Source organism: Cebidichthys violaceus, unplaced genomic scaffold (assembly GCF_023349555.1).
Source record: "Cebidichthys violaceus isolate CVI_PGR_0920_01 unplaced genomic scaffold, fCebVio1.0.p SCAF_37, whole genome shotgun sequence".
Lineage (NCBI taxonomy): Eukaryota > Metazoa > Chordata > Actinopteri > Perciformes > Stichaeidae > Cebidichthys > Cebidichthys violaceus.
In genome coordinates this window covers 1,959,526-1,981,607 of record NW_027176561.1, presented here as the reverse complement: position 1 = coordinate 1,981,607, position 22,082 = coordinate 1,959,526, and the positions used below count along the sequence as shown (strand labels likewise).

The following is a 22,082-nucleotide window of genomic DNA, read 5'->3' as shown; positions in this document are numbered from 1 at the left end:
CAGTTATGATTGTAATTCCTGTATTTTTAGTGGAACAGGTAAAAAAAAAAAAAGATTCTTTTTCTCCTCTGAAGATATGAGCAGCTGTAAGAGCAGCACTACCTCGTCAGTATAAATAGATTTGTGGTTGAATTCTTTACAGGTAAGGCTCCAATTCCACAAGTCAACACACTAATCAATGTCAAGCTGTCACTCCCCCGCGTCCCTTAGCGAATGGAAAAAGGCCTCCAACCGTAAGAATAATTTAGTCCAAATACACAATTAGTCCACAATTTGTGTAGGCCGAAGCCATGTTTATTTTCACGAGCACTCTGTTTTTTGAGACGGGATTTAGATCATGAAAAGCCAACACATATGGTGAACATAACCAAACAATGCCTACACTTGATCCTTTTAAATGGGAGCTTTAAATGTTTAGCTGTCCCACAAGTATTAAGTGAGTTGGCTTCATATCCAAGCCAAACATGAGGAGAAATGTAGTAGTCTGGAGAAGGGAGCCACAAAGGGATGGTCGGTAACATTTGCTAGTCTTGCTCAATTCACGGCTTCACCCCGAAGCCCCTGTCAGAAGCGGTCCTCTTCAAGTTCAGGAACCCCTCCAAATACTAATTATTGAAAACCTGAGTCTGCAATATTGCTACAGCACCTGTTTTATCTCCAGGCCTTTTTTATTCTTGAAGAAATAAACAAGACCTGGATTTTTATTTCTCCTTTTAAGTAACAGTGGCTTGTAAAATTAGCTGAGGTGAGGGTCTTTCAATAGAAAGTTGTATTCTATGGCCGTTTTCTTGGGAGTTGGGTAAGAAATTTGATTCAGACTAATTCTGATACTTGTTATTGCACATCTGAGCTGAACGCCGATTGAAGCCAAAAAGACACAAACTCAACCGTTGCTGCTGTTCTCCCTGCTTTACGTCACTCCAGGCTATTAGTGTTCTGCTTCCTTGGCCCAGCGTGAACAAAACATTTGGTAGTAATTTGCTGCATTGTACGTTCCCCAGCTGTTAATTACGCTTTCGGAGTGTGTTGTATTAAAGGCTTTCATCCCTTTTTCTTTCTGCCGTCGTCGTTGCTGCTGCTCTTTGTGGCGCTGCGCGGGTGTGGCTTCAGTCCGAGAGCTGCACTGACATTTGGGTGACACACAGCAAATAGACACTGAGTGAATGTTTGTATGTTCATGCGGTGTAGGTGTTTGCATGAATGTGTCACTGTGGAGGTGTGTGCATGTGTGTGTTTTTGGAGATGTTTACCATATGTAAGCACTGGAACAATTCGGCCCAGTGTAGAGGAGCCACTGGATTCTGTCTGCCGACATGAGGCACTGTGAAACGCTGCTACGCACCGTAACCTCCCGATCACCCTCGTTTCAAGCACACACACACACACGCACACACACACACACACAGGCGCACGTATTCACGGCCATGCAGTTATATGAAAACGGGGATATTGTTTCCATTGACTCTCACAATAGGAAGTATTGATTCCGAGTACAGTACGCTGGGTTGTAACACTCCGGCTTTTCCGACGGAGCATAAACAGAAATGTGAAATGTTTTCAAGCTTGAATCAACACATCTAATCAGCAGGGATTGAATGCGTGTTGATCTGGGACTTCAGCAGATAAACTCGGTGGGCCAGAGAAAATAAACGCACTCTCTGTGTGTACTTGTAACTGTGTTTGTGTTTGTATATAGTCCATACAGGTTTAAGTAAGTACTTCATACCTATAGGAAACCAGGGGTGCTTTTCAATATGCTAACGTGTCGCCTTAATTCCTTTTTTTTTCGTCTCCTCTCCTTGCATCTTAGTCCCGACCACGAGAGACGTCCTTTTAAATCAGTTGATTAGGACGTGTGATACAGCTGCATCAGCTGTCCATTGTTTTGTTAGATGAGCATAACAGTGTTCATGACAACTTATATGTTTACTACTATTAAAAGCAATTTACAACGTGTTGGAATGTCAAACAAAATATCCTTTTATTCTGTGAAGCACCAGAAATGATTGGGTGATATTTATCATATACACACAAACTCAGTCCATTCTATCCACATGACAACATGAAATACAGCGAATGAGTGCTGAATGCAAGAGTTCTTATTGATATAGGCCTAATCATTTTACGTCATTAAAGAATGCAGTTAGAACAGCGCCCTATGAGGCCTAACTTCAATTTACCAACACAAAAAAAGGACCAGTTACATTTGTAGAGTCCTGCCATGCTTGAGATTATTCTACCTGTGTATCACCACTAGCCCCGATGCCTCTTGTGTTTGCTGTGCTCATGCAATAGACAAAGGCATTCAAGAATTTGAGAAATTCGTACAGAGGAAGCAGATGAGACATTCTGTTTTTGGACCAAATGCTGTAGAAAAAACAGAGCTAATCCCTTTATTATCTTTCCAGCAGCAGATTCCGACGGGCGCTCATGAAACATGGCTCTCCTCACATCCAAACATAACACATCTCTCTCCTCTTTCTCCCTCTGCCTCCTTCTCTCAATATATATACTGTATCTCTTCTTCCTCATACAGCTGCACAGCATTTACTTCATGCTGCGTCTTGGCAGGAAAAAGTCATTATCACAAGTCATACCCAGACCCCTGCATGAGCCTGTCACAGTCTGTACCTGGCTCATATTTTAAGAAATTCTGTGTTAAAAAAAAAAAAAAAAAGTCAGTTCCTTCCTAATGTAGATGTAGACTTTGTAGCTCTTAAAAAAAAATTCTGCTCCCTTTTCACAAAATATGTTTGGTTCCCTCTCCCCGCCAATTACAGCTAGCCCTGGGCTGTTGTGTATGGCAGGCAAGCACCGCAGGACACACGAGCAAAGAGGAAACAACATAATCTCTCTGCAATATCCTGTTGTGTTTCATGCCTAATTCACTTGTTGTTTCAGTTTATTAAATTTTTTTTCCTGTGTCTGCATAAATATTAAAAATATATCCTGCAAGAGTAGCCCTGACATGGTCCCAGACTTTGATATTGTTCTGCTTTGTCAGAGGCCGGCCGAGCGGATTTGAAGTGTCTGAAGACTGGTCTGTGAGCTCTGAAGGTCAACTAATATCCTCCTAAACCACGACGCTGTCTGCGTGGATGGGACGGAGCGTTTACAAGGCATGACTTCAGGCAGGAGTACAGCCCCGCGCACTTTTTGTGGTTAGTTTGGCATAGCTGTTTTGGTACTAAAACAATAGTATGCTTAGGATATGTTATTGTGGGATGAAGGATTCAAGGCATGAAACCTGATTCAGTGGTTTTGTTACGCTACTGTATGAACATGCAGACTTTTAAAGTACGAATCTTTTAGGGAATGCAGTATAGATGACGATGGTGGTGCTGTTAAGACAGTTTTGGCTTGGATACAATATTAAGGCTTCATTTGAAATAGTCTTTTTTTCACCTGGCTGGAAGGTGTGCTTATTAAGTTTGATTTAAATCTCAGGTGAACATTTTGCAGCATGTCCATAGTAATTTATCACTTTTTTTTTTTTTTGTTATTCGGTTAAAGTTCCTAGTTTCTTTCTCCCAGGGTTCATACCATCGATGTGATGTAATTGACAAATGATTTCAAAGTAAAAGAAAATTCCTCCATAAAAGGGTAGATTCACATACTTTAGTGTTCGTCATATGTGAGAGCCAAAGGCGAGACAGAAAGCCACCCGCCCATTTCACAATGATAAAAAGCAGCCTGCATTAGCTGCTTAATTGGACCCTGTCCAAACGCATACACATGTGAGCGCACGCAGACAAACACCAAAACACCCACTGACACACTCAAACCACTTGTTGAAGGAAAGTTGGACGCTAAGGCCCGCTGGAAAAAAATAAAAGCTTGGATCATGGAATTTCCTCTTTTTTTTCACTGGTGTGAAACCAGCAACTTTATATATTTAGATTTACTGGACTGATTTTTGGAGGAGAGTGGCAAAATCCCTCGGCAGCAGACGGTGAGGCATAGAGCGCGGGTCGGTGCCAAGATGGCGTGTGTTTTCAGGGTAAATGGAGTCTTTTGTGAGCAATCAGCTCAGACCAGGAGATGAAACAGGGAGTGCCATTAGCTAATTAAAACTGAGGTTCAGCACATGACCCGACTTTTTCCTCTGAATGCCACGTGAAACCGGAGCCGTCTAGGCACTGGGTGCGGGTGGCGAGTGACGTTGATATTAATGTGTTTGTATCCGTATGAGCCTCTGACACTCCGGCCTGTCTGGACAACTTAGAGGCCACAATCTCAGAGTCGAGCTTCTGAACCGACCGAAGCCCAGAACTACCTGTAGTGAAAGTGTATTGAGCTGTAGACAATCCTAAAGAGCCCACTTAAAGAAGCTCACACATACACATATATGATTGTTATCTCTGCAAAAATGTTTTTTCTTCATTCCTGTCATTCCTCAGTTGATTTAAAACTGATGAAATCTCCAGAATTGCGTGACCGACATAGCAACAAAATGCAGACATTGAAACTGACACGAGGAATATTGCGGATCAGCCAGAATAACTCGTTCCTCAGGCCGTACACTGACATGTTCACTCCAGTGTACTGTGAGAGGAGAGGTCTGTATATGGCTCATTGAAAGTAATCAAGGTCAATAGGGGAGAAAGGGCATTGATTCAGCATGTCAGGAGTAAACTGCACGCTTAGGATCAGAGCTCCTAAAGTCCGTTAAATTGGCACAAATGGAAAGAACTAATCAGGTACAAATAAAGACCTGGAGGAGATCAACTTTTAGCACTTTATCTGAAGGTCCCGTGCCTCTGCTACCCATTAAATCATTTCCAGAATGAACTTTGTCAGTCATTCCCCAGGCAAATGAGTTCGCCAGGTAGCTAGATAGTCTAATTTATTTCTACAAACCCATAACCCCATCCTGTGGTTATCCTCCGTCTTCCTGTCAGGTCTGCTGTGCCGCTTGGCAGTCCGCTCGTCCTGCTAATAGTAACACAACACTGTCCATATGTGATATTCCTATGATGGAAGTGCTGGCGGAGGGGCTCTGCGACTGGTGTTTTGGCATACGAATGAAAGGCCTCGATGGATGGATCTTGCTTGTTTTCCTTGTCGAGTGGGCCAGGCCAACTTCTCGTCAGGCCGAAAAACAAGTTTTCCAGTCAATCTTTTGCAGTAATGTAGTCCAGCACGCCTGTCGCTCACTCCCGCTATCTATCATTATGATCTGAATTTAGGACTTTGCTAGTTTTGTTAATTATTTATTTGATTTTTAAGATTTAAAAACCTCAAAGGTTTTACATTTTGAACTTGGTGTTACATTTTCAGTCTCTCTCTCTCTCTCTCTCTCTCTCTCTCTCTCTCTCTCTCTCTCTCTCTCTCAGTCTGTATGATGCCTATCAACGTGTCAACAGGTTTTTAGGCATGTTTTTATTAGAGTGACAAAATGTTAAAAGAATGAACATACCATTCTTTGCATAGCAACATATTGCTCAAGACATGCTAACCTGTGCCAAAAAGCACAATGTCTAAAACTGCAGGTTATGAAACTGCTGGTGCAGAGGTTCTGCAACTGGATTATAATTATAAATCACAAAATGTTAAATTTTAGTGAAGTAAAGTAAGCTGGGATCAAGCCACCAACTGTCAGCTAGAGCTAAAGGAAGATAGTAATGCACGTGCATTATAGACACCCATGTGAGGACGCAATAGCCTACAATATTGGTATAAATTACACACTATAAGCAGTGGAGCATTTCTTGAAAATATTACACACTGCTACGATTAACTCAAGCTATAAAAGGTCTAGAGCTAACTTTCCTTCAACCTCATAACCAGGTATCAAAGCATGCAGGATTTACTACATGTGATACACTCTTAATTGCATTTGTCTGGAATGCAATATTTTGATTTTCCCCATTTCCTCAACATTTAATCACGCTCTGGTATCGGAAACCTGAAGACCCAGGGCTGGGGCTGGTTATGCGCTGCAGAGATTGTGTCATAATTGTGTCCCATCCAAAACCTTAATCAGTTTAACCTCTTTACTGAGCCAGATCAGTTTACTAATACATCGGACAGAAGAAGCTGGGGTGGGTGTTCTGGGCTGTTCCGTCATGTTCAGGGGGCTGCTGCAGGGATGCAAAACCCGGTTTATGCAGAGGGAGGATGGATGGAGAGCCGTGGGATCGCCTTGTTAGGTCATGAGCCTTTTTTTTTGGGGGGGGAAATTCAGAGCATATCTAGTGCCTCCACACGGCTTTAAACATGGCGACTGCTGAGCCGGCGCTTGCGGCTAACAGTGCAAACAACGGTAAACAGTGCCGACTGCTAACAGCGTTCACCTGAGGTGGAACTGGAGGGTGGGCGCTCCACTGTGGCGCTAGCGGCCTTAACTGCTGAATGATAGCAGTGCCGAGCGGCGGCAATGAGCCACCCAGTTGTGCACACTCACGTGCACGCGTTGCCGTGCCGACCATGTAAACAAAGCAGAGAGAAGCTTGGATAACAACACACACATGGAGGGAGAGTGACTTCTTTCTATGCTTAGGTAGACATTACTGCACTATATCTTTACATTGGAAATAGTTGCTTGCTGCTATATTAATGCTCTAAATTCCGTATATAGGTACCTTTAAAGTTTTCCCTGTTTGTCCTCCAATAGTAGTGCTTTTTTTTTTGCTGTATACCGTCAAGGATTATGTGCATTGTGGAGGTGTGCTTAACTGTTTGTTTTTTTGCTACAGTCAAACAGATAATTATAGCCAAAGTATATTTGTGGCATTTTATGGGGCAAAGACATAACGGGTCCTTTCTCCTCTGAGGCTGCCATCCTCTCCCACTCCTCACATTTACACACTGGCCTTGTTTTGTGCCCTGGCACTTTTTGTGCCACAGCAGCCACTCTGTAAACATACCCACCGAACTGGTTTGTTGGTGATGTATGTGTGTGTGTGAGTTGAACAGAGGTAAATCTCTTAAAGCATCCAGATGTTTGTTTTTGATTTTTGCTGACTTGTCAGTGTGGCAGAGGGCACCGCATAGAACCGAGTCCAGAGCGACATCTGCCCGTGGCCGCCTTCACATCGCCTACCAAACAAGCAAACAAGAAGAGCATTTATACACAACGGGACCACTTCTGCCTCAGGGCTGCACCACAACCCAAGACGACAGTATCCCTCCACCCAGCCAGACCCACACCGCACCACACCAGACAAGGCTAGACCTGCAGCTAATATATATATGAGTTGCTACCGTGCAAAATAAACACTAAGAGAAGTATGGATAAATGATGTAGCGAAAGACGTGTTTAGGTTTAGGGTGTCAAGTTTAAATTATGCACCGCGGTGTTCTGTGGTTAGTGTGCCGGGTTTAATTTGAATGTTTGAGAAAAGAGGTGAAGGCTGGAAGAAACGGAGCCAGACAGGCAATTCAGCTCCACTGATGTCATCCCAAAAAAACGACATTTTTTGGCCAGAATTCATCGCGAGGCGTTATGCATGACACGTGATTTGGTATGCACTGAATGCGGACTTGAGAGCATTTTTGAAGCATTACCACAGCCGTTGAACACACACACACACACACACACACACACACACACACACACACACACACACACACACACACACACACACACAACTCAAGTGTTTGTTATAAGTTGACCAAACTTTCCAAGCTGAGACCTGTGATTGTTTACACTGTCGAGGCTTTCAGTGTGTTTTCAAATGCCCACCAGAGAGTGACAGAGTGAAGACAGATCCGCATGTAAAGATCCAAGAAGAACATTGAGGGTTGGATTGTGGTGTTAAATCGCACATATATCAAAACAGTGAGTCTTCACCAAAACCACGTCTACTAAAATGACTGATAATGAGAGAAAAAGAAACAGGAAAACAGGACCTTAAATCTTCAACAGTGGGACATATAAGGACACGAAACACAGAATGATGTGATTTCTTTTAACCTTATTTTAGGATTGTGTGACCCAGAAGAGCTGGCACTACAAAGACTCTGATATTTAAGTTGGGATTTACCTCTTCCCCCATAGAGGTTTACACCCCAATGGTCTCTAACTGTCTCCAGAAAGAAGCCCTCTCGCTTTCTGTTCACTTCTAAAAAAAACATCTGTTTCACATTCAGCCTGTTCAGCTTTGGAATTGGTTTAACGTCGATGTAAAAAGGTTTATGCAGGGTTTAGAACCAGATTGGTTCAGTTATTCGGGCAGAATTACAGTAGAAGTAAGAAGCCTATAAGTCGGAGCATATCCTTTTGTTTTTTCCTCTGCTCTTCCAGTTTCTCATAACGTCGAGCTTTCATACTGTGTCACGTAGCAGCTGTCATTTAGATCGCACTGCATCCTTGCCAGGGGAAAAACAAACAATACACGGGTATCGCCAGTATGCCAATTTTATTCTGAAAGGAAGCCAAGAAATTTAGATCAGGTCATGCTTGATTTAAAGTACAGCCAGGAAATGCATACTGTATATGTGGAAAATGCTACATATTGTAATGTGCTGCGCTCTTAACTGGCAAATTGTGTACGAGTACCAGGCTGGGACTCACATTACGGCTAACATAAACATATGTCCGATGAGAAATTTGAAGGAAATATCCCATGAAAAGGCTTACCTTAGAATATCAGTGAATAGTAGGACCTCAGGATTTTTGCTCGACTCCATCGTAATTGCACAGGAATGGGGAGGGGTTTCGTACTCAAATAAATGCGTTTTCCTATAGGACAGTGGGCACAAGCGTGTTAGTGTGGACGGAATAATTGAATATGAATAGAGAACCATATACTGAAATGCGGTGAATTGATTTATTGAAATGTGAATGAAGGGTGATGTGCTCGCTGAGAACGCCTGTGGCATGATTTGACTTGACACATTGAATATCCAGCACATTCTGATTTATTGCAACCAGCCATATCCACATAACTGGAAAATGGACCCTGAAACCCGGAGAGAGCAGAAAAGAACACAACCTTGGCATGCTGAGGAGAGAACAAATCTAATCTAGGGGCACCGTTGCACCACATTTCTTTCGCAGCTGCTTTTTTTTTTTTTTTTTTCGTGGTCTGGTTCCCCTCCAGAGGGTTGCATAAATGCACGCTCTTCCCCTACACCCTGCTTGAGTTCTTATGCTGGTGTTGATCACAATGCCATGTTGACCTATTGTTTAATTTCGCTGGCATGTTTTCTGTCTGAACACTATAGTGCTTCTGGCATCAAGGTATTTGGCTTGGCAGCTCACTGGGCTTCTGCAGTGTTTATTTGTTGTCACGTCAGAGTTATAGAGTCGCCCAGTGTATGCTACAGTAGGTCTTTAGACAGCTGTGTCAACTCTTGCCTTGTGTGGACAACGAATGGTTTGCCAAAAATAGGGGAGAAGGGCTTTCATTTCTTTACCTAACAAGTCTCTAAGTTACAGGACTTGTGACTTCAACTGTCACGCAACAATTTCATGCCAGTAGGGACGATTGAAAAATTCATCCACCGTATCATCTGAAATCACAAACTGTCAATGCAGCAGAGAAAAGTATCTGTTTGCATTTAATTTATTATTAAATTATGAACATTAGCATGAAATATGTCACAACAAGAATAAACATTTCTAAAAAAAGAACACCCTAAAACACTTTCACCCCATTGTAAAACAGCTACTGGCAATAATACACTGTGGTTTTCTGGATGTTTTCCTTTTTAAAGCGTGACCTGTTGTCTGAGCAGAGGCATCTTTCCAAACCTGTGGCAATGTCCAAAGATGCCAATTTCTCCATTGCCAGCAGCCTTAATAGACCAAAATGAAATGCAATCACGAGATATGTTGCATTTTGAGTGAGTAACACACTTTTGGACAATTTTCACTCTGGAAATATGAAAGACATTACAGTCTAAGTAGACAAGGCAGGTTTAAATAAAGAGCTCTTTCCTTTCTTGTGATTTAGTGCGGATAATATGCGCAATGGAGCTTCAAACGTATTCAAATGAATAGTTACAATGCTTGACAGACTGAGAGGCAAAGTTAGAAAAAATGTGTCGATCCAATAAAAATATCACTTCACATCACAGTCCAATCATCGTGTTGGACCGTACAGTATTAGTCTAACAAAAGACAGAATAATTAGATCAATTAAACATAACTTTATTGTCGTTACTGGCTGCTGCTGAATTGGCGTCTATCGTCCCTCAATAGCGCGGATATGAAATGGAGTCATGGAGCACGTTGAGCTACATAACACCCCATTGTAGGGCTGCAGCAAGAGGAGCTTATTGGCAGAAGGGTTAAAAGAGAGCAGAGAGAGAGAGAGACAGAGGGGAGAAAGCGAGTGTGAGAATAGAGGCAGGTGTGAGTGAAAGGTGCTGGACAGATTGAAGCCCGGGTGTCAGAGGACGCCGTAGCTCATGGGCCCGTCAAACAGGATCCTGCATTGACTGCCAGTAACATCAGTCCAGGCGCCGGCTCGGAACACAGATCATGTTTAGGATTTTCATTGCGTAACCCCCAGTCTGTCTTTTTCATGGCGGGTTCGGATTTCGTGAATGGGTTTATAATTAATGCCTTGATAGGTTCTAATGTCTGTGGCACTGGAAGCTTTGTATTGCACTCTAATTAGCCATTATAAATGGTTCCTATTGGTTTGTGAGAATATACACCGTCACGTGGGATTGTTCTTTTAGAAGCCTTTCTGCTGAACGGGAGGTCAAAGGATCACGTGTCTCCTCTCTAAAGTGAACACCACAAATCCCTCTCTTGTCCAGTGGTAGATGGTCTATATTCAACCCGACCTGTGCAATACATCTTCTCATCTGTCAACCTTCAAGTACCTGCTCTGTTTTGCTGAGGGATATAAATGCCCCTTTCAGATGTGCAGCTAACACCTGGAATACGATGGCAATTTGGGCTCTGGAATAAGAAGTGTTCTTATGACTGCAATCTTACTGTGTCAGACCCAGAAACATTTCCACAACACCTCCAACACCACTCAAGTCTAATTTGAAAATTGTCACATTCACAAAAAGACTGCAGCAGCACAAGGTTAGATTAAAGGAAAGAAACTCTAAACTTGTCATTTAACTGTCGTTTTTTTCTGCTCAAGGAAATAAAATCATGACAATAAGACATAAAATTGTGTCACTAAGCCATCTAATCTCATTTCATTGATTTGTTTCCCTTCACAATGCAGGGCTAAAGAGCACAGCTTGCACAATCATATGAATCATCAGCCAAATCCTGCTAAATGATCATTCATTACAACTACTCACAATGTGAAGCTTTTGTTTTGTATTGATATTTATTTTTTCCAGTTTTTAAAAATGTTTTATGTGCATACACGTAGGAATTAACCTTCCTGAGAGATTTAGGACTGTAGAAATCAGGCAACAGTATTCTAAACGTCTTCTTAATAATTCATGAAATTGATTTGTGAATTTATTTCAGGGCAGCTAGCGCAAAGAAAAAGCATGTTTCACTGCTGTCATGTACTAGGGGCCAGATATCTTGTTAACACTGTAGTCTAGTCATGTTTGAGAAAAATATAGAAATAGTTGTCAAATAGAAGAAGCCAGCAACGCGTCAGATTCCATGTCTGAAAAAAGGCTTAAAAGCACTCATTGTGCGATCTGCTGCTGTAGTTACGTCCTCTCTCTCTCTGAGACGCATTGATGTGGATGCGATCAGACACGTGATCCAATGTTTGTTAGAAGTTGATTCAAAGGGAGGCGTACAGTTGACCCGTGTTCATACAGTTGAATGTAAAGTGTGAAAATAGTTTCCTGACACCCTCAGTCTTTGACCAGAAGGAAAATTTAATAGAAGTCTGTTTGGTTCTGTACCGACGCTGCATGATAGCACACGGGACACATCCTTCTCCTCGTCAGTCTGCTTCATCTCTTTTTGAGAACGTGACCCTGTTTTCCTTTTTCCCCCCCTCAACCTGTTGAACCGGTAAACCCCAGGCTGCCCGGTTTAAGAGGAAATCACATCTTAGCTCTCTAATCTGATGCAGGACTGCAGAGCTGGTAGACATTTGAATGAAGGCCTCTGAATCACAGCAGGTTAAGTGTTTCCATGAAGCCTCACCATGTTGTTGTGCAGCCGGGGCTCACACTCTTGTCAGGCCTCCACCGCAGGAACAGGGGTTCAGATCCATCACTGCACTTCCTCCTCAATCTCCAGCAAACACTCTGTGAGAGGAACGGAACAGCTGGACAGGCTTATTATGTGAGCAGCCTCATTTAGTCATCATACCAATGCTTCCTGTTGTGCCATCCACATAGTTTTTAATCTGGCCCCCAAACTATTCAGGCATGAGTGCAAAATGGCTGTTAAGAACAATTTCTTTAGTCATTTACATGACTACTTCCTCCCACCAATTTATCGGTTCTCGCTCGGCTGGCTTGTTCGCGCACATCTGGACAACACTCTCTCTATTGGCTGTGTGTGCTCATATCTCACCGTTCATAAATCAAGGCTTCCCAAATAATTAGGCAAAGTGCAGGAGGCGAGGAAGAAAAGATGCTTCATGGTGAAACAAAGCAATTTTGTGTGATTTCATATCTGTCCTGTCCACCGCTATCTTTGATTCAAATTAAAGCCCTATTTGCAACAGATGAGGCTGGCTGCTAAAAGGGTCCCGCTCCGCAGTGGAAATGATATGTGTAAACTATGTAATGCGAATGTTTTAGCCGGGCTGTGTTTAATTTTGTATCCTGACGAAGCGCATGAGAAACCTGCCTCTCCTTAGCTGTCTCGTTGAATCATATGGATATAATTTCATCCATTTACGTTTTTCTGCTCTTTGCTGTGGTTGCCACAGGGCATTTGCAAGCAGGCAGATTAAATGCACATGTTCCTCCCATCCGCAGCCGGGGCACTCTGCTCCACAGCCTCCCCTCCGAACAGATCCTGAAGTGTTGGTGGTTTTCCTCGTTGGTCAGGGCGGAGAAAGACACCTTGTGATAAACCAACTCATTCCCCCAAAAAACCCTTTTTTTCATACTTATAAAGTTATACGGGCTGTTTTTGAGTATTGCCACTTTCTAACATGTTTTATTTGGCCGTGTTTTCTTTTTTTCTACTAATGCTTTGCCCTTCATCATGTCTGTCAGGCTTGGTTGTAAAGGAGCCTGGATATAATAGGTAAAACTAATCACAGCAGATAATTGGTGGAGGCTTTTAGGCACTGAGAACCTTTTTCTTCCTCTGAAAGTGAGTAATAGTGAATGTCATGCTATGAAGCAGCCAAACAGTTGTATTCCATTGCCCCATCATTAGTCAGTGGTCTGATATACAAGTACTGCCCGGGGCCAGAGAGATATTTTAGTGTTGAAGCATCTATAGCAACCGCCAGAGGAGCTTGACTGTCGGATGAGAGAATCCTGGTGCTTATTCTTTGAGGGGGGGAATGCCTCCTGTAGGTGATGACCTTGGCTACAAGGATCATAGTAGGATTTATTTTTTCCAAAGTGAAGAACCTCTACCTTTTTGATTCTCTCCCCTCTCTGCATTTCTCTTCATATGCCATTCATTAACGCTTTTAATCAGATCGCTGCCCTGCATGTCAGCAGCCATATTTCCTCCCGACACCCCTCCATAACGGCTGGTTTGTTTCCATCTTCCACAGCTCCTGCAGGTTGCTAATGAGCCGCCGCATGTGAGGAGAGAGCCGCACACTGCTGCCTTTTAGCCCCAAAACTGTTTGGCCATTTTTGCTGCCAGTCAGGAGTCATTTCCCATAAAAGCCTCAGGCCCGCCGCAACTCCACTAGCCTGCATGCTGGGCCCATAATCTGTCTGTTGTGATCAGCTGCCTGTCCGCCTTCTCAACCCGCTCTCGCCCCCTTCAGCCGTGTCAAGACCCCGCTGTCATCCCGAATGTTTACCGAGCCACTGAACCCCCCTACTCAAGAGTGAGACGGTGTCAAACAGGGCTCAAATCCCTCCACGCCGCCAGTGCCGCCCCACTCGTGCGGCGATCTGCCGGTTTACCTTAGACGGAGGTTTCAGAGAGGAAAACTAAACATGTTTAAAGCAATTAATGTGATTAGCGCTGTCTAAACTGTTTTCATAGATAATATCGATGGTAAAATCAATCCTGTGTCCTGTGCCTCAGCCTCCACAACTCCATGTTCATTCCACTTTAACCTATGTGTTTATTTCTTTCTAAACAGATTATGCTTTAAGTAGCTCCTCATGGGCGATATAGGGAACCTACTGACATTTATGCCTTTTTAACACACATATATTATATTTTTAGGTTTTTATATTTTTTACTTTGGTCAATCTAGCTGGAATCAATCCCATTGGGTTGTATAACTGCCATGAGGTCACCTCTTAGCAAAATAAGGCTACAAACTGCCCACATGAATACTGTTCAAACACTTTCCTTCAATAGCAGGAGCAATACTGGATTTAACGGCACGCTTTCAAATATCCAAACCTAAGTAGTTTTTTTTTGACAGTCCATGAACTCACTGAAAGAAGTAATTTAACCATCAGATTGGCCCCGCTAAAGCATTTTTACTGCAGCATAACATTTTTCACGCAGGGCTCTGGGTAACGTCCACGTCTCGGGGTGGCAGTGCCTCTCGGTTTCCCAGCAGGCAGGAAAACCTCACACTCGGCAGTCTCCCTGCTAGTCCTGCTTCCAGAGTAATAATACGCTCTACGCGATTAACACGGTTTCCTCCACGGACCCGTAACTATAATTTAGCCTCAAATTTGTATTGCGGAAAAGAAAGCAATGAAAGAGTGATTATTCCCTTATACATAAATACACACATTTGGCACGTCAATAATAGCCGTGTTTGTTTTCCAAACTCAAGTGCCCGGCGCCGCATTTCAGCAGTCGGCATGGACCACGTCTGTCATGACGGGTACGGCAGTGTGGATGTTCCTCTGCGCTGAGATTTTTATTAAACTTTCCCACCCTCGCTGCGTCTCTCGTTTCCATCCGAAGCATTTGATTGGCAAGACTTTAGAATAATATGTTTCCGCCTATACAACAACGGTGCGATTTGAACTCTTCAAGACATTTTCCACGAGTGTATGATGAAGCCGGGACAGAATGTTAGTGTGCTGATGAATTCGGGGTGAAGTGTTTTATTCACACTGCATTCTAGTCCTAGTTCATTCAAATCATAACATTGCTGATTTCAGACTGTAGTTACCCAGGTTCTTACATTGATGATGCTTTTACTGATACTTTTTACTTGCACATACGCTTGCCCACTTTCGTTTTCAGTAAAAACAACTTCACAAGCTCAGTTTAAATTGTTTAAAAGGGTTTTACAAACTTCAGGAGATGTGCGTCGTGTAGCCACAATCGGGCAGATTAAGACTCTCTTACGGATCCACACATGCACCCACAGATCAGCCTGGTCACCCAACACGGCTCTACCATGACTGGCTTAGGTTTCGCCTATATTAAATGGAGCCTCGGTGAATAGAAGGCCCTGCCTGTGCTGTGTGAGTGAATGAAGGAGACCAGGGATGAGTATTGAGCCTAGATGAAGCTGAAGGCCTATTAGAAGAATGGTGTCACTCTCTCCTTAGCCGTAACCCGACCTGTTGTCAGCAGGCTTCACTAAAGGTCAGGCTACAATGGACAGTAGAGACCGCGGTGCCTCCGCAGCAGTTTGTAAATTAAGTTGCATTTGCACGGAGGTCAGCTTAGCCCTTTGCAAGAAATTGGTGTTGGGTAAGATCTAAGAGTGGGGAAGCTGTTATTTTACAAGATATTGTCCGACATTTAAGGGGAATAAGAGTAATTGCACCCCTGTTTTTTATCAGACTGAATGCCTTCCTGGCTCCTTGTTTCTCTCTTCTCTCGTTTTGAACCTCATATTTAGGTTCTGGACATAGAATGAGTAAAGCCGTTGTTTTTTAAAAAATTCGTCATCGATCTAATTTGTCTAATCTTTACAGTTATTCAGATGCAAACAGGAATGCACAAAAGGGACTTTTAGTTCCTCTGGTTCCACGGTTCCTGGAACATTTAGGTAAAAAAAGCGCTAATAGTTGCTTTTCATTTGCTTAACCAGTTCACACTTCTATTACTGTTCGTGGAGCGACCTCCCTTTTCCATCTTCCACACTGCCTTTTGTTTCCGAACACTTTTGTCTCCACTGTGTCCCTCTTATGTACAGTCATACAAGCCGTCTGAAGTCCTTATAGGGTGACAGGCAAGCGGCTGTAAAGAAGAAGGATGCTAACATGAGCTCTTCACCTGCTCCTATTGTGCTCTGTGACAGTCTCGGTGTATTGATGTCCAGGTGCTGCTGAATACCTGAATGACTTTAACCCTAGGTAGATAGAAGTAACATTGAGCTATGCTTCCCGTACTACTATGCACTCATGCAATTCGTGACTCCTTGCACAGCAGCCCCTGTAGGGGGTCTTGACATGGGACCGCCTCATCAACCAATCAGCCGTGTTTTCTGCTTAAGAGCAGGAGTGGACATGCGAGAAGCCTCATGAATCATTCACATGTTAACAAATCTGTGGTGTTCATTGGCTGAGTGGTTTGGATCAAATGGGCCAAGCTGGGTCGGATATGAGCCTGTTTACAGCCGCTGTCACTTGTCAGTCTAATGCACTATACACAACAGAACACTTATCTCGTGCTATGCATTACAGCCCATTAACCGCCGCCGTACGGCACACTCCAGTTTCCCCTGCAATTTAGACGCAGCGGCATTGCGTGACAGCACACCTGCCTCGAGGCTGCCACTGTCTTTCGAGTGGATGCGGTTTTTAACGGAGGTCCCCGGATTGGCTACGTAATTCAAGAGCCATGGAAAAAAATGCTCGCAATTATACCACCCATGTTCTTAAGCATCTCTCACTTTTCCATAGCTGGTGATGAATATGTGGTGTAGAGTGAACTCCTCCAGCTGTGCGAGTGATCAAGGGACTTTGGGAAAGAGTGGGACAGCTTCTTTCTGATTCACAGAAGTGCACATGTATACAGAGCCCACATTTTACCAGAATATGCCAGCTTTACACTGATTGAGTGTGTGGGTGTGCGTCTCCATCTGTGTGTGTGCGCCTGCATGTGGGTGTTTGTTTATTTCCTTGTGGGGTCCGGTGCTTACCTGCTTGTCTGTGGTTGTCTTTGTGCGCGTATCATGCATTCCTGTGACAGCTGTGTGCCGTCTTCCCCTTTTCCCACAGTTCGAGGGCTGTAACAAAGCATTTTCACGTCTGGAGAACCTGAAGATCCACCTGAGGAGCCACACAGGAGAGAAGCCGTACCTGTGCCAGCACCCCGGCTGCCAGAAAGCTTTCAGCAACTCCAGCGACCGCGCCAAGCATCAGCGTACTCACCTGGACACGGTCAGAAACAAAGCCTCTGCTCTGTCTCACCTCCCAATATTTCAACAGAGTAGATTCATGTTAACCTCTCTTGGGCCACCAGTTGAAATAGTCTGGGTGGGCGCTGTGTTGCAGAAGGCATGGCTGCATGAAATTATGGTCTATAAATGTTTGCATGTGTTGGGTACAAGCTGCATTTATTTTCTACCAAATCCACTCAGGGATTAGAGTATAAGCAAAATTAAAATGTTAGTAGCAACGAATGTCCGCTCGGTGTGTGTGTGTGTGTGTGTGTGTGTGTGTGTGTGTGTGTCTGGTGTGCGCTCACACCCTCCTTCACTTCTACACCAGCATTCAGTTTCAACGGCTATTTCCACGTCTCGACAGTGTTGTGCGTTAATTTGCTGTCAGTGTGGCATTCTCACTCTCTCCACGCTGGCAGTGACACGCCACAGATCATTAAACGATCAGCTCCATTAGGCCGAGTCGCAGCTCGGCGCCGTAACAGACTTGGATTGGAGCAGCGAGATCACACAGAGCTTCGCCTGTTCCTCTGACCTGTATACATGGAGGGAAAGGTTGCGTCAGCCATCGCTGCCACTCGTCATGTCTCAGTAACCCCAGCAATACCTCACTTTATTATCACCATCTGCACGCCAACGCAGCTACAGAGTAAATAACTTGTTTTGCTCAAATTACGTTACAATTGAGGTATTTGTTATTTTTCACACTTCAGGGATCTTGATCGTTTTACCTCAACATTTCAAAGTACTTTATTCTCTCAGCAACTATTTAACGTCAATATCTACATGTTTGAGATTATTGCTTGTTTGCTGAACATAATCTGTGGTACCTAAAAGGTACTATACAGGAACCAGCTTCAAGCCAACCGGCCAAAACAATGATGTCAACCATAGCCCTGGATATCGTCGATGTTATTTTTAAGTATTAGAAGGAGTCTGTCAAAAATACTATATACATTTTCTAACCTGCGTGTCAGTTAGTGAAGCCCGTGTCTATATGAATGCAAAATTAAATTAATGTAAATGTTATATACTCTGCTTCCACAGAGCCATAGTAAGTCAGTTCACTTTTATTGATTTGTAGAAATTTAACAATTCTTTCTCAGAGGTCAGAGCAACAAACGACACCCTCTATCCTTAAAACCTCGATTTGATTCCATATTTACATTTCAGTGACGGAACAAAACTCTCCAAACAGCTCTTAAGAAGATTATTTACAAGATAAATCACAATATAATAACGTGTTCCTCAAAAACTATTTTGATGGCCTCAAAGTTGTTAACAGGTTACTCTTAAGTCGTATGGCAACAGTCGGTTTGTTACAGAGGGCGTCCATTTTTCCTCTTCTTCACTCTAAGGTGGATTCAGGCTCTATGAGCAAGTACTGAAGAAGCCAAAGAGAATAAAACCTCAGTGATGCTGAGCAAGTAGAAAGAGAGCTGTAAACAAACAGTGGGAATTTTTTTATTCCATAAATTCTCAAATTCATCACTTTCTGCGAAACATTAATTGAAAGAGATATTGATTTTAACTGTATTTTTTATTATATTTCCAGAATATTTTCCCCCTGTGTTCCTTCCATCACTGGCCAGCCGCCAATGCTTTTGGTACACGTTATAATAAATCACTGAGAATCTTTACTGAAGCAGAATTTTGAATGCAGACTTGTGTTATTCTATCATTTGGGGATTTTTCTTCACCACCAACTCTTTCCACAGTAGGGCAAGTGATACAGCTAATCTGGGACCCTGATGCTTATAGCTTCACATTAACACCCCACTAAGGTATTCACTCTGCCTGCCCAGCCGCCTGCCCTGCCAAAAACACTTTGAGCGAAAATCATTTTCAAGCTTTAATGGTATTTGTTCTACACAGAAGTTGTGCTATTTTTTATTTATTTTTTTTTTAATTCAAGGTTCTGCGCTGTATTCGGTGCGTTGCTCGGCAAAACAAACACGGTGGAGATGACTGGCACTGTAAGCGCCTTGCAATAACAATGGCTTATTTACAGAGAAGGTTGAGTTTGGAGGCAGAGCTAATAAAGACGCGTATCCCCTTACACTTTAATGGCCAACTTATATTCCTGAGAATGAAAGAAAAAAAAAAAAAAATTGCATGTGAGGGGAAAAATCCCTCAATCAGCTAGCTACAAGCTATATTTGCTTGGTTAATGAGAATAATGAGGAATGATGAGGAAACTCCATGACAGTGCAGTCGTTTTGTCTGTTGCTCTAATCTTACATCTCTGTCCTTACAACCTGGTCTGTATGTCAGCATTCACACTGAAGGTTTAGAATAGTAATACAAATTATTTTTTTCATTGGTCCACAATATTCAATGCAGAACATTTTAATTTCCTTATTTGTGTAAAAAAAACGACTAACCATGTCCTACTATATAATAGCTGACATACATTACACACATTGTCAAGTAGTTACATTAATCATGCCGCGTTGTTGTCTGTATCAAGAGAGGGGGTTCGTTACTACACTCGGAGAAAAACAGAATAGACCTACTGTACAAGTGAAACAGAACAAACACTTCAAGGTCCTGGATTTAAATGATAAACGTTACAGGGAGATCATTTGATATTGTTATATTATAACAGATCTTTTCTTTTTTCTTTTTCATGCTTTTTTCCCCTTCTTCTTACTTCAAATTCTGTCATTCTCAGCTGAAAGGTAGGACTTGAACTTTGCCTTTACTTCAACAGATTTCCAACTTCCTGTGTATACGCTTTGCATACTCACACACTAAATTCCCAATTTCTGACAGTAGCCTGATTGCAGCCGCGGCGGAGCACAGGAACGCCCACTGCTTTGATTGGCTGTTGGGCTACAAGAGCACCTACTTTTACTTCCTCTCTAGTTTCTCAATGCACAGCTGGTTCTGGCTGGTAGTTATGAACGTACCGCTCACTCCTCGCCACTGGCAGACTACTTTGCCAGGAGGAGAGACATGAACAGGACAATAAAGTTACTGGGCAAAACAAAAAAATGTAGTAATTCCTGGACGTTCCTGTTCTACGCCCCGCCGCTGCAATCAGACTCTCTGTCAAGTCTTCTTGAATAACTGTCCAACTTTATTCCATGTGTCTCTGTCCTTATAATAATGTTTATTTAAATGTGTTGCACACTTCAACCTGGTGTGTGAAAGATATTTTTCTCTCTGCTTGTAGAAACCGTACGCATGTCAGATCCCCGGCTGTACCAAGCGCTACACAGACCCCAGCTCCCTACGCAAACATGTCAAGATCCACTCGGCCAAAGAGCAACAGGTGCGTAGAAAGGTAAGACACCTCCTACGAGAGAGTGATGGAATGAGAAAAGAGATCTCAAGGAAAAAACACCGTGGTGTGGTCAAGTAGAATGTCATTTGTTCGACATCTGTAACTTGATATTTGACTTTTTTCTTCTATCAAATAAAACCAACTGAGAGATACATTATGTGTCTCTAACTTAACAATAAATGAATTAAAGGAACATTATCTATTACGTTTCATTTTGCTATAATACATACGTGTGTTTGGCTTTGCCTGCATATCATGCAGAGTAGATCCCTGCAATGCCCTGCTCAAGAGTTACTGTATCAGCTTCCTGCATGACTTAATTCAAGTCAGCACGGTAGGTCTTACAAACGGACCACTTCATGTAATCTCTCCTGTTCTGATCTACATTATCCGCAGCTCCATCTAGTTGGCTTAATTGAGGGCTTGGGAGGCCGGGTGGAGGGGTGTCTTTGAGAATCGTTTCCCCAACAATAGATCAGGTTTGACCACATTTCTGTCGTGTTCATGGTCAAAAGCCCATTCTTTCCCTGACTGGAAGCGGGTAAATAACAGAGAATGGGCTCATTGTTGTGGAAGGGGCTGGATAGTGGCAGTCTGGATGATGTGTTTCTTTGCTTAGCGCCATAAAGGGAAACACATGTGTGCTTGTAGCATTGTTAATAAGCTGTGCTGCGGAATACCCCAGTGGCCAGATGTTATGGACAAATGTCAAACAAACGCTCTTACTGCACTCTTGGAGCGGCCCAGAAAAACTGTTAGGAGTGTCGCTGTGTGGAGAACAGGCCTTAATTACATGTGATGGATCTTTTGCAGGGTATTCATAAGGATCCCAAAGAGAACAAGCACATACACATTTACTGACACACAGTATCTAAGTATCTAAGTGTGAAATCATAACGTGGATGATGCTCGCTGAAAAAATGAATCATCTGTGACAGGCAGAAGCTCTTAAAAGATGTAAGTCACGCACAGATAACGTTGTTGTCCGTCCACTTGGCTCATCAAATCAGAGGGTAGAATAGATTGTTGTGATCATGCTGAAGAATGTTTCCAACCACAAAATATAATATGTGGAACTTATTTTTGTGGAATAACAAAGGCTGGATTTGTGGATGGACGGACGGACAGCCACAGAGAAACAGGTGGGCAGATTGTTGGGGTTGAGATGAGGATGTTAAAACCTTGGTGAACAGAATCGCTTCTTACTAATATATATATATATAAAAAATGTGTATTATTCAAGATGGTTAATATCACATCATGGTGAAAAAAAACTAGATTTACAATTAGTTTATATGTTGATTTACTGAAGCCAAGTATGATGGAGTCAAATGATTAGTAGCTAATTACACAGTTGTTCTTAAGTTCAATCTTATTAGTTATAACGTTAAGTTTTATCTTATTAGTTATAACGTTAATGTTTCCTAAGTTGACATTTACGCATCATTAAATTAAGACAGTTAATATGTTCTTTGTGAATAAAGCATAATAAATGAGAT

The 22,082-nt window shown here is 42.7% G+C and overlaps 1 protein-coding gene across 1 annotated transcript in view; it reads left to right on the top strand.

Annotated features, from left to right (window-relative positions):
• LOC137884250 (zinc finger protein GLIS1) overlaps positions 1–22,082 on the top strand; it is a 66,748-nt gene that overhangs the window by 30,392 nt on the left and 14,274 nt on the right. The window contains exons 4-5 of the mRNA XM_068725980.1: positions 17,131–17,292; positions 20,473–20,583. Of these exons, the coding sequence (XP_068582081.1) occupies positions 17,131–17,292; positions 20,473–20,583 (273 nt within the window). The remainder of the gene's footprint in view (positions 1–17,130; positions 17,293–20,472; positions 20,584–22,082) is intronic.